General features: G+C 36.4%; 1 protein-coding gene across 4 annotated transcripts in view; it reads right to left on the bottom strand.

Annotated features, from left to right (window-relative positions):
* Positions 1-18,509, bottom strand: part of LOC149900127 (unconventional myosin-IXa-like) — a 30,727-nt gene that overhangs the window by 1,197 nt on the left and 11,021 nt on the right. The window contains exons 5-33 of one of the 4 annotated variants that reach the window (XM_090113204.1): positions 17,909-18,089; positions 17,466-17,605; positions 17,071-17,317; positions 16,713-16,848; positions 16,386-16,534; positions 14,942-15,052; positions 14,373-14,420; positions 13,770-13,967; positions 13,089-13,280; positions 12,757-13,004; positions 12,317-12,488; positions 11,899-12,091; positions 11,447-11,538; positions 11,030-11,101; positions 10,835-10,954; positions 10,438-10,609; positions 10,021-10,130; positions 9,543-9,703; positions 7,786-7,930; positions 7,245-7,373; positions 6,526-6,940; positions 6,149-6,418; positions 4,679-4,840; positions 4,189-4,287; positions 3,848-3,985; positions 1,518-1,700; positions 1,072-1,187; positions 691-832; positions 60-241 (exon numbers count right to left, since the gene is read on the bottom strand). In XM_090113204.1, the coding sequence (XP_089969330.1) occupies positions 60-241; positions 691-832; positions 1,072-1,187; positions 1,518-1,700; positions 3,848-3,985; positions 4,189-4,287; positions 4,679-4,840; positions 6,149-6,418; positions 6,526-6,940; positions 7,245-7,373; positions 7,786-7,930; positions 9,543-9,703; positions 10,021-10,130; positions 10,438-10,609; positions 10,835-10,954; positions 11,030-11,101; positions 11,447-11,538; positions 11,899-12,091; positions 12,317-12,488; positions 12,757-13,004; positions 13,089-13,280; positions 13,770-13,967; positions 14,373-14,420; positions 14,942-15,052; positions 16,386-16,534; positions 16,713-16,848; positions 17,071-17,317; positions 17,466-17,605; positions 17,909-18,089 (4,723 nt within the window). The remainder of the gene's footprint in view (positions 1-59; positions 242-690; positions 833-1,071; positions 1,188-1,517; positions 1,701-3,847; positions 3,986-4,188; positions 4,288-4,678; positions 4,841-6,148; positions 6,419-6,525; positions 6,941-7,244; positions 7,374-7,785; positions 7,931-9,542; positions 9,704-10,020; positions 10,131-10,437; positions 10,610-10,834; positions 10,955-11,029; positions 11,102-11,446; positions 11,539-11,898; positions 12,092-12,316; positions 12,489-12,756; positions 13,005-13,088; positions 13,281-13,769; positions 13,968-14,372; positions 14,421-14,941; positions 15,053-16,385; positions 16,535-16,712; positions 16,849-17,070; positions 17,318-17,465; positions 17,606-17,908; positions 18,090-18,509) is intronic. The other 3 variants (XM_090113206.1, XM_090113205.1, XM_090113207.1) reach the window with 3 other exon arrangements.

Raw genomic sequence — 18,509 nt, 5'->3', positions numbered from 1 at the left:
TTTACAGATTTTTTTTTAATAAATTCCCCGAATTTTCAAATAACAGGCCACACACTCACCGGTAGAGCGCCAGCAGGTTGGAGGTGAGCGTGGCCTTCTCCTTCTCCATCTCGTGTATGTGCCCCTCGAGGATCTGCTCCTCGCGCGGCGCCAGCGCCTGTCCCCGCAGCTCGCGCAGGCGCCCGCTCGCCGTCACGCACGCCTTGTCCAGCGTCGCGATGTCCGCCAGCGTGCCGCGCGTCTGCACGCACAAACACGTTTACAACATGTTAATAACGTCATCTAATTTTATTTCTTCACTTTCAAAATTTACGCTTAACAACCTAAGATCATTTTTAATTTCTGCTCTATCAAAAATGTACACTACATAGATCATCAGAGCCTCCCGGCACCCACCCCGCACCACCTCGTTGCGTGGTGTTCACTCGTTAACAACAAAAGGTCTATGGGTGGACGCCGCGCAACACATGGCAATAATGCGAGCCGCGCGTGTAGGGCGCCCGATAAAGGCGGTCCAGTGTTTGCTAGAAGTTGATGTAGTGAGCGAGGCAATCGGAGTAGGTTCCGGGTGGCAGATTTCCCCACTATAAAAAAAGGTTCCGGGTGGCTATAATCAGCTCAATAATAAAATAACGAATAGAATAACATTACAAACGAAACAGATTTCAAAAACAATACAAATTGACATACGTTTTTGATCTTATCGATGAGTATCGCCTCGAGGCAGGCGGTCTGTCGCGCGATGTCGTGCAGCGAGTCCTGCGCCGGCTGCACCTTGTGCGTGCGCAGGATGCACGGCGCGAACACTATTGCCAATGCGTTTGGACCCATCCTGCGTAAACAATCACATTTTAGTGATGAACACAATAAAATAAATATATTGAAATAAATTGTAAAAAAAAATAATACAAATCAACTGCTTTTATGGTAGATTTATTATAGCTACCATAAATTTCTCTTTTTAATATTTAAATAAATTACAGAAGCTTTTTTAATAACCGACAAAAACTGGTGATGTACTAGTAGTTCTTGACTGATAAAACAAATTATTTTTTGGAGTTTCTTACGAACCTGTTATGTTCTTCTCGGAGGGCAACTCGCGCGAGGTGGAATATTAGCCTTTCTACGACATCATAATTGATTTTTGGTAGTTTTTTGAGTATGGCAAATATGCTTGATACACGTTCCTGTAAATAAATATAAACAGATCATTCATTGTTAATTAAAAAAACGTATGTACGTATGTACATAATATAATCAAAAAAATAATATACGTACGTGTATACGTACGTATATTTTTTTGTACATACACGTACTACTCGATTCAATAAAAAATAGACATCGCTCAGCTGTCAAAGTGTTTTTTGACCATATGTGTGACTATAAACGGAAATATTAAGTGAACGAGAGACAAATAGAATTTCAATCCCGTTTTTTTATAAAAAAAATTAATATAATTGTATGACTTTTGACGCATGACATGTGAAATGATACATGTATTAAAAGTGTCCACGTACCTGCTGGTCGGAGATCTGCGCGGCGAGTATGAGGTCGTCGTACAGGTCGAAGGTGAGCAGCGGCTCGGGCAGCTCGCGGAACAGGCTCTTGAGCACGGAGGCGCGCACGTGCACCGCGTACGACTCGATGCGCGCCACGCCCTCCTCCGGCTGCTCGTCCAGCAGCCGCCGCAGCTCGCGCACCTGCACATGCAGACACATTTAATAATTCTAATTATTTCTTTGTTTCTTTACATTAGGTCACACCCCGGACACTCCATACAAAATTATCGTTTTGACAGTCACACTGTTGAGACTGCAAATGTGTGTGTTAACGCAAACACAAACACATTTGAGACTAGCGTAAAAAAAATTCGCGTTTTTCTGATGAAATACATATCCGTAAACAGCACAATAAAATAAAAAAATAATAATAACTTTATTGACATAAATAAATAGGTACAGCTTAAATATGAATCCATAGGCTCCTGAATTAGTTAAATACTGTGTCTCAGGAGCCAGTGGCTTCTCCCATTAAATTCTTAACAGTATACCTACGTTATACAAAAGAAAATTTTAAAAATTACAAGTAAAGGTGGAAAGCGCTTTAATGTTTGTGTGTATGTGTAAGTGAGTGTGAGTGTGTGTCAGTGTGAGTGTGAGTATGTGAATGTGTGTGTGAGTGTTTGTGTGTGTGTGTGTGTGTTTGCGTTTAAGATGTGCTTTTATGTGTGAAGTATATCAATATAATATTTATTTATTATTTTATTTCCTTCCTTTAAGCACGCTTAAATTATAGATCCTAGCAAGGTTTCAATTTCGTCGTAGTCAAACTTCTCTAGCCACGTAAGTATACATTTTTTTATTTTATGATTATTTAATTTTTTAATTTTAATTTCCTTATTAATTTTATTGTATAGTCGAGGTGCAACTACTTTGTAGTGTTTCTGTGCGAATTTTGATTTTGTTATAGGAAACGGACACCGATCGACACGTTTGTTACTTTCCGGTAAGTGTGGAACATCATTTTTATGGTAGCGACGTAAGATTTCAAAAATGAACAGCTTTCTTATACTAAGTACATTGGCTTTTTTATATACATCGGTTGTTGGGTGACTACGTGGAAGTTTTAGACAAACTTTGAGTAATGCTCTCTGAGCACGCTCTACTAATATAAGGAGGGATTTGGATGCATTACCCCAAGCACATATACAATATCTTATAATACATTCGCACAAAGCTTTATAAGTAGATATCACTAGATTTTGTTCTGCCACAGATTTTAAATTATTAAAGATATAAATTAGCTGACGTATTCTTGAAGTAAGTTTTGAAATATGTGAGGTCCAATTCAATTTATCATCAATCTCCACACCTAGGTATTTAATTGTATTAACCCGCGAGAGTGTGGAACAATTGCAGGGGGCCACATAATTACTACGGTTACATGGAAAGGTATGTATTTTAATAATCATGTCTTGACTTGCGGCACCTTTAGATGTCATACTGTAGCACATGTATTTAGTTTTACTAGTATTTATTGACAGCAGACTATTTTCGAGCCAACAGGTCACTACAGAAAGACATTTTTCAGCAAGCTCTGCCACACACAATATCTAACCATTTTCTAAAAAAACGATAATCACAAATCCAAAATAATAAAATTACTTTAAGTCAATTTGATTAATATTGTCAATCTTCAATGCGTATCGTCCTTTCAGAAAAATGCGGGCCACTTGCGTGATCGTGCGGGGTGAGGTAAGTGTTTAATTTTGGCGGGAGGCGGAGAGTGTCCTTTCTGTAGCGTTTAGCTACCTACTATTATATATTCTGTGATTAGGACTTAAACTCATTTGTGATTGGAACAATCATAGTAAGCAAATAAAATGCTTGTGTCAGTATATAGGTGATTTGTCACTGTTTTGTTTGTGTGCGTGCGTGCATGTGTATGCGTGTATGTGTGTAACTTACGTTGGAGAAATCCGTTATCGTGATAGAGAGATATCGATTTAACCGGGCCAAAAGGTTTAAGCTAGCATTGGTACAGGAGTAATTGCGAATATATAGTAAATTGATAAATTAGTATGTTCAACTTTCCAACGTCGGCGTTTAGTTAAGCCAAAAGAACATAAATCGTAATCACTAGTTTAAAGTATAATGTTAAAAATTGTGTATCGGGCTTAAATGCGCATTTATAAAACTTTTATAAATAGGATAAAAGTAATAAAGCATAATTATCATGTTGGTATTAATAACGTTCATATCTTATCAACATTTCGCCTGAGTGCTAAAGCAGTATCATAAAGTCGAAACAAATTTTATTGTGCCATAATTTTAGTTCATGAAAATACCTTAGAACTGAGTCCACTCTTTCTATAGAGTCCTTCCGTGTAGAGCCCGACCATTTCTATGGATGTGATGAGTCTGTCGATAACTCTAGGTATGTTACCCACGTCTGTAGGTAACTCGGATAATGGCACGCCAAACACCTGGAATTGATAAACATTATGTTGATTAAATAGACAAAAATAGCAAACGAGGCGACTGTAGATATTATTCCTTTTTTATAATAATAATATTTAAATAAAAACAACAATTTAAGAAACAAGAATTGCAAGGAACAAAACAAAAATTTCGTTTCTTTTAATCTTACTGGTTTTACACATTTTAAATAGAAAATGCCCATGTATACCTTCCCCCGCATAAGGCCGAGCTGTTCCCGCCCGCCCGCGTCCACAGCGCCCACGATGGCCGCCGGCGACACTATGTCCGCGCGACAACGAGTCGACACCTGATATTATGAATAACACAGAAATTTAAACGAAGTTTAAAAACAAATAGAAGTGATAAAGTTTCAATATTCATTATAAAAAAAAATTCATAGAAACTAAAATATAAGTATTTAATTGTAAATTTTTTTTACAGCGATGCGATGCGATGAATTACACTAAAGCATGTGATGAAAAATTATTTGAATTGAATCACTTAAATTTTTGATAAGTACTTCCAAAATTACCTACTGTACCTTACCTGTCGAAACAGCGAAGTAAAATATATTATAATTATAGCCTATACGTTCAACTTACATCTTAATTTTTTTTACTAATTTTCTAGTTTATCTATAATAGTTGTACCACTACTACTTCAACTACTGCTCATTACTAATGCCACGAACACCATACCTTCATAAAGCACTTCTTGTGCGACGCGAGCTTGCACGTCTGACATATGAGGGAGCGTTCAATCGGCCACATGAAGAACGTCTTGCATATCTCGCACTCGGTGGGTATATTGATCATGGACAGTATGAACGTGTGGCCCATGTACTGGATCGGCTCGTCCACCTGCAACCGGAGCGAGAGCTGACCGCGGGAATGAGTTGCGCATGCACGTGTGTGTTCGTGATATAAAGATATAGGTGCGTGTGTGTAAGCGATTAGTTTTAGTTTAAAGCTTTGGAATATGTGTGTGGAAATCTAATAGGGGTGGTAAAAGCTCATAGTTTTGTATAGAGGGCTTGCTATTGAAGTGAAAACTTCTTTAGCGGCGTTGGGTATAAAATCTTAAACTCGCGTCAGGACACGTGGCCTGATCTAAAAAGCGTAAGACGGATTTTTTTTAGCCCTTATATTCCATGCGTAAGACGGATACCATTCCAAAATATCAAACATGCTGAACGTTAATAATCAAGTTTTCACTTCTGCCGGCACTCCTGGAGTGCAACCCGTCTTTTTTATTTTTATCAAAATACTACGGATTGCGGGAGGGGGGGAGTTATAAAATACATACTAATATAATCATAGAAATCTAAATAACAAGACACATAGAAGTGCTATAATGTCATAATTCGTATGAAAACCGCTGTCGCCAAAATCAACACATTCAAACCGAAAGCTAAACAGTACACACAAGTAAACTATGCCTTTTATTGGACAGCTTGATTTTAGTGAAAACTAACTTAACTATTAAATTAAGCTTTTGAATATGTATCCTAACGCACGAATTTACGGTTTATTTTAGAATAACATCCCTAAGTATATGAGACTTTTTGCTCCAATACGAACAAACGTGATAATAAGAATGGTCGACTGTGTCATTCATTGTTATTTCGATTACTATGGTGACACTCGTAATACTTGTAAATATTCTATAATTTTAAGGAAAAACGGCATTATTTCTAAAAAAAAATATTTTCCGATGAAATATTATTCCTTTATAAGTATAATTACAACTTGTGGAAGAATTTCCGCAATGGGAATTGCTGAAACACACCATGTATACACTCATACGTCTCCAGAGCAACTGAATAGTGACGAATGCACTGGTGATGTGAAAATCACCTGATTGGCGACAAGGTCACGCACGCTTACGACTTCTAGTGTCTTGTTATTTAGATTTCTATGAATATAATATATCCAATAGGGGTAGTTAAAGCTGACTGTTTTGTAAACTGTTCTCTTAATTAGGAAAAACAAGAACCTACAAAATTTTCCTTTGAATAATTGTTAAATACAGCTGGTTCTCTAGATTAGTAAAAAAGCGTATCTCGAGCAGATTACAATCTCCAATAGTCCATTTATTAATTTATAACTTTTTGAATTTATATATTTTATTCTACATTATCTAGGCAGATATAACGGAAATCAACTTACCTTTCGTTTCTTATCCTTTTTCCGTTTTGTCCTAGCCTTATCCGTTTCGTGTTGGCTCATGAATTCATCCATGAAACCTCTAAATGCATTCACTCCCATAGTAATAGATAACGTAGAACCTTCTCTCGCACAGACCGTTTCCATTACATGTAGGAAATTACCAATTAGATCTTTGTATTTGAGTGCGGAACCTCGGGTTTCTACAACGCTGTATGTAGCCACTAAATTGTCTTTGAACTCTCTTAATGCGTGCTTGAAAACCCTGTCGACCTAAAACAGATGATAATTAAATATGCTAGCTACTTCAAAAATATAAAAACTAATTTCGATCTTTCGATCCTTCATTATTATTACAGCAAAAATAACAATTATCTTACCTCAGATTGCTTAGAGTTCGCATTTTCTGATGACTCCATGAGATATATTTTCTTAGTAATGAAGTTTTGCATCGCCTGCAATTCCGTGGCGTCTGATATAATTTTATCCGTTCTATCCATGAACTCCGACGTTCCAGTTAAACTGAAGTTGGAGCTAACTTTCGACTGATCCATTAACATATTATACGGAGACTCTTTAAGTAGCACACGTTTTCTGTTTTTATGCCTTCCTCTCGTCGCTATGGACACAGGACTGGGACAGGGCATGGTAATAACACCCTTATTCTGTATACATTTAGTGTGGTATAGTTGTTTGCAGTCGATGCATCTTTGTCCTTGCGTAACGAAAGCGTCGATCGCTTGATGGCAGTATACGCATTTGTCGTCTTTTGCGAATCTTGTTCCTTTGCGAAATCTGGGATAAAATATTGGCCTTTTATACAAGTGTGATAATGTGGAAATTTCCCGGGAAATTATTATTATTATGTGATAAGATATGAATAATGATTTGCAAATGTGTGAAGAAATATATAAATAAAAGAAAGAATATTTCTAATAATACAATTGTATTCTGATGGAAACATTTAGAAGTAATGTCATCATTGTTATATTAGCAAATTGATGTAGCAGTGTAATGCGACCTTCCCATCTATTAAAAAACACCCCATTAAAAAAACACCAAACAAATTTCCCATAAAATAACAAAAAGCATAGCATACCGATGTCCCGCAATCCCAAAGAGCCCGTTGGCGGTGTGTCCTATGTAGTCAGCTACACGGGGCTCCGGCGCCGGGTCCGAGTTTCGGCGTCGCAGCGGCTCGCCCGCAACCAACTTTGGTGTTGGCAACCTGTTAGAAAAAATATAAACATTATAATTCCTAAAGGAGAGAATAAGATACGAGGTTGTAACTCGCAAAAATCGAGGCAATACATTATACCGACAAAAAGTACGTCTTGATCTTGCTACAGAATGTATATGCATGAGCCACGAGTCCGCGTAATGGACGCATTTTGCGTATAACGGACATTGAAGAATGGAATTTTTCACTTGAAGGTTCGTTTGATTATTGACGATCACGAACGTTAAAATCAAATTTTTTCACAGTGTTACAAAATGGTTTTGTATAGGAAAAAAGTTCGAGTAATTAATTAATTTCTACACTTAAAAAATTGAAACGCAGTTAATGTATTTATTTTATCCATTTTTCCAAATTAAACAGGTAATCTATAAACATATTTAATAGTAAAAAAACAACATACCGTTTATCAGCGACAATAGCGACGGGCAGAGTATCAGGGTTGCGCTCCGCGCGGTCGAGCTTGTCCTGCGCGCGGCGCGGCTCGCGGCGGGCCGTGCGTGCGGGCGGAGCGGGCGCTTCCACCGCTTGCACTAGCGACGCACACGCTACGGGGACAAGGGATAAATTGTATAAATGGGGCGATGTAGTAGGGTTTATTATTGTAACCACTTTTAATTATTAGAACATTATACAAATGTATAAGTAATTTTAAAGAAACAAGTGTAAATTTTGGAACGTTTAGTGTGCATTACAGCGACATAAATGCTGTATTTCTATCTTAGATTAAGACGAAACACTACCTCGAAACGTTGCACTCTATATTTACTGCACTAAATATTATAAAATAAAACTACAACGTATGAAATATATTCAGTTTTTCTTGGGTGGAATGCTATTGTTTACATAAAAGCAGTAAAATTAAATAAACTGAGTAATTTTATATGGGAAAGACAAATACAATCAAATAATGAGCGTTAATAAACTTAAACACACGAATTTAAAAACTCACCATAATAATAAAACGCTAATTTAACGAATATAATATGATAACCCATCAGTAACAACGTTACGCTAATCCAGAACAAAACCACGAAACACTTTTCTTTTCTATCTGAGCCACTTGTATTCTCAAGAAAAACTGACGAAAATGACATGTTTAACGCACAACTATTGATTAAGCGCACATTCTGAGCGCTGCCTGTTAACTGACTAATGATTAACAAACCAATATCGCACATGAAATAAACAAGATATTCAAAACAAACACATTAAGGATGAAATAACGGTAATCTCTTACATAGACTAATTAAAGGTATTTGTTTTTATTTGTGTTGTTTATTAAGTGTTGAGATGCTTCTAGGAAGTGTATATATGTAATTTAAAACTTTTTTTTGTTGAATTTGATATTTTTGGTTTAATGACATTCAAATGCTTTATAAATTTAAAACTTGTTCCCGAGTCAAGTTTGAAAAATTAATTTGCCTAAGAAGAGTATTCTAACTTTCGAGTAGATTTATTTTCGTAGCATTTAGTAAGCTGATGCTGCAGGACTTTTATTGTTAAAGTAACATATTATACAAAAACTGATTGCATAAAGGCATCTGAAGAAGGATTAAAAATTTGTCATGTAATTGAATCTGAGCCTGAATTCTAATTTTGCAGATGAAATCTCATACGACACTATAATAATTCAATTACTTAACGATTTGAGGCAGTACAATTATACAATTACGTAAACAAAACCATTAAGAGGTGCCTATTGAATTGGACAAACAAACAAAAAAAAAAGCAGAAACCTTTATGATCTTGCATTTGATAATTTTATTTGAATAATATCTAAATTCACATATCGGTTTTGCCATTTTATCTATGCGAATAAAAAATAATTACGGAAAGGTATCAACGCGCACAATTTCCCAATGACTCCATCGAATTGCCTATTTAAAGCTGGTTAATATTTAGACAAAGTATAAAAATATTTAACAGGGAGTTTAAGTCCGTCATAGTCGGCTCCAGCGTCGTGCTCGATAGGTTGCAGCGATACACTGCGCACTTGCGCAGCATCCTGTACGCACACACGGGCGGCATACTGCAGGTGCGTGTCGGCACAGCACCCTGTATACACTCACAGCTATCCAGCACGGCCTCGTGCCGCTCCTTGGCACCGGAGTCGCGTCGCACGGGCGGCAGGCTGTGCAGGACCCTGTATGTACTCACAGTTATCCAGCACGGCCTCGTGGCGCTCCTTGCTGCTCGAGTCACGCGTGTCACGCGTGTCCCGCGGGTCGCGTCGCACGGGCGGCAGGCTGTGCAGCGCGCGGGCCGGCTCCAGCGTCGTGCTCGACAGGCTGCGGTGGTACACTTGCGGCGACGTGCGTCTGGTACGTGTTTGGAGATTATACAGGATGTTTCACAAAAAAAATGTCAAGCGGTGGCTCAAAAGTTGAGCACACTATTTAAGCCCATGTATGTGTAATATGCCTCCCTATTATGTTTTTCGTAATTCAGAAGTTATGATATTTTTGTGATTTTTCTCTTATTTTAAGAGTGGCAAGACAATTCTTAGCAAATAGAAGTATGGTTTAATTGATATATGAAATGAAAAAATGGATGCAAAATGCAAATTTGGAAAAATCGTATAGGCCGATTCGAAATCGTATAAAAACAACTTTTTTTATTGAAATAAGGTACTAACCTTGAGGTTGTATTGCTTTCAGTGCTGTTTGCGGGGCTCCAATCGCCCACTTGTCGAAGATAGTCTTCACTACTACTCGCTATCGATTCTGCTAGTTCTCTTTCTCGCATCTTATAACAAAGAAAAATAATATTTCTTATTTCGATATACGAACCATGTAAAACGAGACCTATTATTAAAAAACCCTAGCCTTCCATATTAAAAAAGCCATTTCAATTAAAATTTGGTTCGTAGTTGAATAGAATTATCTTAACAATACACTTGTAACTGCAGAGATCATAACAGGGCACATTAACAATAAACACATTAACCAAAGAAGACAAGAAGAAAAAATATTAAAACTAAGAACTCTATTTCCGATAACAATTTTTTATATTAAATTTGCAAAAAATACAAAAAAAGGTAAACCGCCCATACCTTATTCTTCTCAGCCATGAGATAGTTCTGATCGATCCGTAACCAAAGCAGTTCATTGGCGAGATCCTCCGCGGTGATCTTGTTCGGCCAGGCCACCTTGCCCGCCGGGTACTTGCTCGTGTTCACGCTCCACGGCTCGTCCGTTGATTCGTTCGACTCTTTGTTTATTAGACTGCAATAATATTTTTACGTTAGAGTGGTAAAAAAAAAGAATAGAATACAAAAAAATCAAACCGAGACAAGTTAAAGTTATATGTAAGAACCAAGCATTGGAAGAAAATAATAACAAAAAAGCCTTTAAACACGCTTAAAAACTTAGTACCGGAACACAGTTTAAAATAGAAAAGATTTCAGTAAATAGATAAGAAAAGAAACAGAAGACAAGTACTAAACATACTTTTGACTGGCTTGTTTCAACGGTATCTCGGTGATATTTTGTGTTTTCGATATTTTTCTTTTGTGATACGATTGCGCGTTCGAACTTTCAGTCGTTGAATTATCTCGTTTTTTCTCCAAGCTGTAATAAAACAAAAACATTATTGACTACAATGTTTTGAGTGTTTTATAATGCTTTGGGAAAATAATTATTTACCTCACGAGTGGAAGAGATTGTGTGGCGCGTAACTGTCTTGTCTTTTCTGCTTCTTCTTGTATCAGCATATTGCTACAAATTTTAGAGAAAAAATTCTTGGTCAAATTACACATGTCTTTAAATTTTCAAAAATTTAATTTATACCAGTTCATTTTCAAGATGAAATAATAGATATCAAATGATGTCTTATTTTCTTCTGAAGCTGAATGAATGCTTTTCTTATATCTTTTTACTTCTAAATAAAAGATGGGTTGAAAAAGCAAGGAAATGAGACGTTATTGTCAAATCTATATGAACAGTTCTGATGAAAGATAAGTCCTTAATATCTGCTTAATTATAAGTGTAAAGAGAGGGGTTTTAAATTTTTTTTTAAATATATTTTTTAATTGTCTAATTATTCCTTAAATTAACACTCACAGCTGTATATCAATGATGTTTTTAAGTTGTTCAATGCTCGGCTGCCTGTTCTTGAAACCGTCTGTATCCGGAGTGAGCGTCGCCATGTCGAGCTGAAGACAACAACGTGCAACGTGACCGATTGTGTGCTCTACGACACTTTGTATACGGCTCATTTTTGTTTAACACCACTAACGCTAACATTTAAACGATTGTTTAGTATTTTTTTGAACAATTATTAATTTGGATAAGGGATATCTTTTGTTATTGTCGTTTGATTATAGGACCACAAAACTGCGAAATATCGTGAAAAATTAAGAGTTTGTTCAGGATTAAGACTTTTTATTCACAATGTTAAAACTTTCCAAAAATTTCAACCAATTAATCACAACGATTTTTTATTGGATAGACGTGCATAGACATAGAAACATTTTTTCACTTAATACCATGCCTTGAATATTTACTCTACCTACCTCAGGCTTGTGTTTTGCTGGTGGTATTCGTCTTCTGAGTTCAGGTAATGTTCTTCGAAGTAGGAATCCTTTTGCCGCCGCTTGGAATAAAATAACGGAGTCTCGGAACTTGGTGTACCATCTCCGCACTCGAGTGCCTCGGAACCACGCTTGTAATGTTGTAGCCGCTTCGTGCCGACTTGCTAACCACTGCCTATAGAGTAAAAGAAGAATATGATATTGTTAGTATCATATTTCATATTTTTTATACAATTTGAAATGTTTTGTATAAGTCATTATAGTTTACGCATTACGAAGCTAGTTTGGCACTATTTACTTTAACTATCGAGTATCGAGTGGTAAAGATGACAGTACGCTAAATAAAATTGTTTTTACCCTAATTACTTACAATACACTTATTAGTAAATGAATTACGCACCTGCAATAACTCTGTATAGTGAAAGAAGCACGTCGTAAAGCAAGAAAGCGTCTCCTCTCGAGCAGAGCGCGGAACCACCGCTGTATCGTGATTATCGACGCCATTATTTGCTGATGTAAACGGTATTCTAGTTTCGTTTGTTCGCTTTCACGCATGAATATTTTTGTCGCACCTAAAGGTTAAATACATTTTACTTAAATATATTTAAGACTTAATTAGGCAAGAAAATCTATTATCTAAATCTATTGTCTTATTTTGGAGAAAATTAGAGATCTTCTTGGCTGAAAAAATGCATCATACGTAACTCGTTTTAACTGAATATATTATGAGTTCAACCATAATAATTATACCCATAAAGTAACATACTTCAAAAATGAACTTTATTTTCTTAACAATACGATCGAAAACTTTATTGACATTGAACTAGAAACAAAACTCACCAAGCTGATAATTATCCCTATCCAAATTGAGTGTAGCCAGAAAGTGTCGTACATCCGACTGGGAACTAAGCAATCCCTTTGGCAACAATATCCTATATAATTGTATGAACTCCTCGTACGTGAGCCGCACGTTATATCCCGCTTGTCGTATACGCACTGTTTCGAGCATGCCCGTGTAACGCAGTTGCCTCTGTACGGTCTCTTCGTCGAATACGTTTGGCACTTTGTCGCTGTTTGATTTTATACATCTGCAATTGATTTAAATATTAATTTAACAAGAAAATAACATCTATTTACGCTAGTTAAAATAATGAATTTATACTATAAAGTACCTTATAAAGAAAGGGTTTGCCTGGTTCAAAGTTTCCATAAGAGCAGCAAGTGAATGTTGAAACTGCGCCGCAACAGTCAATGGCTGTTTCCGTTTCCCCGCAGCCGCAGTTCGACCCGCCAATGTTTTTACACTTTGTAGATTCTTTAAACCTTTCTTAGCCCGCTCTCTAGGCCTGAATGACTTATTTTTCCTGTTAAACCGTGTAATTGTTTAATATTTACTCGAATAATATCACTCAACCGATCCCAAAACGACCCCTCATGCTGTATAACCTTATACCCGTAACAAATTATAGCTTTTAGTGACAATAACAGAAAATAAAGTACCACAAATTTTATAAAATTATTTATTAGCCAAAACAGAAACCCAAAACAACACCACACGTAAAATGAAAAATCCAAAACACCTTAAAACCAAAAGAAACCCAAGATTATTCAAAATTCATCAAACAATAAAATATTAATAGCGTAAAAAAAATTACAAATCACTTGCATTAAAGCTCAAAAGAAAAAAAATGTGCAATGGAATTTCTAATTCCTTTGGCACGCCCGGGCGGTTTACGTGAACACTGGTCGAAACCGGGCGGGCGTCGTAAAGCGAAGCGTATTTGTTTGATGAATGAAAAGGACAGTGAAATGTGAGAGACAAGGACAGGAGTGTCGCATCCCGGCGCACGTACATGACGATCTGGCTGGCGCGCTGCAGCACGTCCGCGTCGTCCAGGTCGCGGTCGAGGCGGCGGGTGCGCGTCTCCGCCGTCCTATAATTTTTAGCCGGTTTGTTGGCCCCCCGCGCCCCGCCCCCGCTAACCTCCCCCCGACTCCGCTCCGCCGCGCGGCCCGTTTCTCGAACTTTCGTCGCCGCCCTTTGCGGCGTTCTATCCCCCCGATCGAAATAACGTATTAATAACGCAAAAAAATAATAAAAAAGTGTGATCGTGAATTGACATGCGTCGTTGACGTGCCACGTGAGAGTAAAAATGTAACCGAAATGAATAATAGTGGATGAAGTTAGGCTGTGTTTAGGTCGATGGGAAGAAATAAAATAAAGTTAGAATCGACAAAGTCAATAAACTATCACAGGTCACAAAGCTAAAGAAACATTAAAAACAGAGAACTATCTATGTGGATGTCGAAATATTACTAATATAAAGTAAAATTTTGTCACAAGAGGACTACGAACGCTACAAAAGACATCTAATCACAGCCGTGTACGATATAAAAACGACATCCATGCGAGAAGTGCACATAGAATTAAAAGCATGCCATAAACGGTGACTTACGCAATTCTGTTGATTGCGAGATTGATTGACGATACTGTCACCAGTTGGCTGAGCAACAAGACATATCATTACGTCACATAACTTTATTAGCGAAAGCTTACATTTAGACCTAACGTAACACTTTTCATGACAAATCTTCAGATCAAAATTTTAAGAAAGAACCGGAATAACCCTTCAATTACAATAACAAAAAAAAATCAAACATTTAACTATCATTTTGAGTCCACTCATAAACAGTTAAAAAATAGGGGAATTTATCAAAAAGTTCTCTATAAACCCACATTTGTTATAAATATCAATATCAAAGCTATTGTCTATTTACGAAAAAATTTCAAAGAATAAATTGTATACATTGAAACAAAGAGAAATGAAATGCTTTTTAGGATTACAAAGGTAATAATTATAACAGTTAAAAATGCAAATGATAAAAATGGGCTATTCCGAGTCTTAATTCTTACATGCCTTCGACATTAATAGAATTCGGGAAAATTAGTTTTTAACACTTGTTCAAAGCAATTATCACTTTCGATATGCAATTGCATGGCAAATAATATTTAAATAGTTCTCACCTGACAATACTATCATTGGCAGCTTGTATGGAAGCCCTTGGAACTCTCGAAGCACCATCTACTCTGTTAACCCGATGTCGTCTACCAGCTTCCATGAATGCAAAATAACCCCTGGAATGAAAAGTAGGTCATAACTGTTATATAAAATCTGAGCAGAACTTTATTTGACACTAGATTTCCGCCCGCGGCTTCGCCCGCGTTTTCAAAGGAAAACCCGCATAGTTCCTGTTCCCGTGGGATTTCCGGGATAAAACCTATCCTATGTGTTAATCCAACTTACCCTCTATATGTGTGCTAAATTTCATTGTAATCAGTTCAGTAGTTTTTACGTGAAAGAGTAACAAACATCCATACATCCTTACAAACTTTCGCCTTTATAATATATATTAGAATATTAGATAATATTGTGTTTAAGAGCGCATATTCTATTTAACGCAAGTCAAAAACTCCGCGATCTATTACGATAGATCGCGGCTTGCGCTATCCTTTTACTATGAACAGCATAGGTCCGCAGGAGAGCGCCGAGCAACATGTCCTCTCTCTGGAAAGGCTCGCTGCCGACTGATTTTAATCGGGTCGCGCGCAGTGTTTTATAGTACTTTAAAAAAAATTGTAGAAAAATAATAGAGGTACCTTAGTTGATTTTTTAAATTTTATCTTATAAGTAAGACATTCTTTTATTGCAATATGTATAAATTATATTCAATAAAGTCAAATATCTTGGTGAAAATAATAATTTTGTCGACTATAATTTCTAAAAAAATTCACATTGTTCGGATTTTAATTTCGTAAGTTAGGAGTCCAAAATAAAAAAATCTTTTAACTAACTATTTTAATAAGGATTTTTGCAGTTAGTTAAAAATAATTGTGTGTTAGATCTGTCAGCAATTTCAGATATTTTTAGCTTCGAAATTGACACTAAAAGTGAAATCAAGTAATCATCGGATCAGTTATCTTGATGGTATTCAGAAATACTGTATTAATTGAAAAAAACTCTTAACTAACTACATAGACAATAAAATTTCCTAAAATTATTAGTAATTCATATGTTTGTAAGATAAGTGGTTGATGGACAATCTGGTTTGAAAAATCACATATTTGAGCCAAACAGCGCACGGACCGCGTACACAGCCTTAAGGAAAATATAGAACTATCGCTTAATCCATCAGTCCTCGGAATCACAGACACAATAGAAAATCTATTGTGTCGCGCCCCGATCGGGCCTTACGGTGGTCAATGGGTTAATACATGTCATACAATAAGAAAGAAAGAGAAACATACAATATTTATCGAGATTACAGTGCCCGACACTTAGATTAACTGTTAAACTGGTTAGTGCAAAGCGTAGATGTGAGATCATTTCTCATCACAGATTTTTCTACGAATATTTAAGTTTATATAGCTTTGTTATTGAATTATGACTAGAATTGATAAAAAGTCATACCTAAAGAAAGCTCTAACAATGGCCCATCGGAACACAGCCACCGGGTCGACACCGACCAACTCTCGAACAAACGCAAGCGAGGAATTCTTCAGCACACTCACAATGTCTTGTCTCATCAGATCTAAGTTCTTTTCCCTCATCGCCGTCGCCTTAAATAGAAAATAAAAAAAAAATTATCTTTACAATTTTGCGTCCTTTATATTTTCATATGTGTTACATTTTTATCAGAATTAATTAAACCGTTAATTCATTCAAGGCTAATAAATGAATAATCCAACCTTCTGGTGTTATTTATGATTTTTAAAATTAAGCAGAGAAAATATTCACCTGATATTTAACTCGGCCTGCATAATGTTTTACAACAAATGCTGGTTCTCTCCGCGTCGGCTTCTCGTAGAACGGATTGTCTTCGTGTACAGAGTTGAACTTTTGGAGTAACGTCTCATTCGTTGCCCATGGAAAACTAGAGAAAGGATATAATTTATAAATACGAAATATAATATGATAGAAAACAGTTTTCAAAAATTATTTTTAACCTTAATGCAATGTATAGTTATTGGTTAATTATCTTATTTTTGTTACTTATAACTTAAATTTAGGCTCTTAAATAAAACTACATCGTACCACATATTAGCACATTATTTGAAGTACAAACAAATAAATAACTCAATAACATAACACTCACTTGCACTGGTCGTCCAGCAGGCACAACAAGCCGCCCGGCTTCCCCTCAATCAGTTGCAAGCAGCCTGTATTATCCGAGAAGCCGATATCCGTCCACCGTATCCCCTCCCGCCTGTACTCCTCCTGCTCGTACTTGAACACGTGCTGGTTGAAATAGTACTGCAGGTGCTCGTTCGCGTAGTTGATGCACAATTGCTCGAAACTGTTGTTCGGACCAAAGTCCTCGAAGCCGAATATGTCGAGGACGCCTGGAAATTGTTAATCAATGTTGATGAAAATGATTCAACGAAATGTATGTACATCTATCATTCATTATTTATGTACTGCACTAAAAATAATTCTTTACAAGAGTAATATTTCACTTTTAAATACATTATGAATAAACAAGAAACTAACCTATACTATGTCCCTGATGTTCCCTAAGCGTGTCCTTTTTGGACAACAACGCGTGGTTGACTTGCATCACGATCCAATCGAACAGAGCGCCGTACAGACACTTGGCCATCGCATCACGGGTCGCTATCGCTTCTGGCATTCTGGAATATGATAAAAAGAAAATATGAATAAAATTAAATATACAATAAAATGTCATAGCATTATTGTCAATGCATTTTCACATAAATTTTGTAATTTTACCAAATTATTAGTCAAGTTGATTCTGTCGATAATATGCAAATATCAGCCTTATTGAATTTATTTTACTCACCCGGCTCTTAAGCTTTTAAGTAAACTACGACAATATTCAAGTATTGAACGAAAACTTGGATTCATTAGAATACATTATCATTTTGTTCTCTAACTATAGAAGTTTTTTTTTTTTTTTTTTAATAATACATTACCTATAATTGATAACTAGAGTTTCACCAGAGGCCCTCGCTCGTTTTGACGTGAGCGCTGCCAATAAAGTTTCCTGTTTAACCCGAAGTAGGGATGATATTAATGACACCACCTCCGGGTTGCGGACACCGACGGCTTCGTCGTGATGGTATGATTTGCGTTGTGGCTGGAACTCCACATTACCTGAAATTTATGTTAGTTTTTTAGCTAAGTAATAAATTGTTCTTTTTGATATTAATACAATAAGAACGTAACAAAGGTCATGTCATACAATTTTATCATTTACTAGCTGCACTCCGCGGTTTCACCCTGCGCTCCTGTTGGTCTTAGCGTGATAATATAATATAGCCTATGCCTTCCTTGATCAATGGGCTATCTAACACCGAAATAATTTTTCGACATAAAAAGATAATTGCTTAGATTGTTACTTGTTCAATTTTCAAGAAAAAACATATAACTCAATATTATAATTGTAAGTAACAGGAATTGAAGTTATTCTCCAATTTGTACGAATTACTTACATTATCATTTGTTATAAAGGATTATTGCGTGATATAACATTATATTGTGTAAATAGAATAGGATTTGACATTATGACCTACT

The sequence above is a fragment of the Colias eurytheme genome, chromosome 19 (genome assembly GCF_061535395.1).
Source record: "Colias eurytheme isolate Ceu_HAF_F1 chromosome 19, ilColEury1 Martin Lab GWU primary, whole genome shotgun sequence".
NCBI lineage: Eukaryota > Metazoa > Arthropoda > Insecta > Lepidoptera > Pieridae > Colias > Colias eurytheme.
Note: the sequence above shows the minus strand (reverse complement) of the source record. Positions and strands in the feature narration are given on the sequence as shown.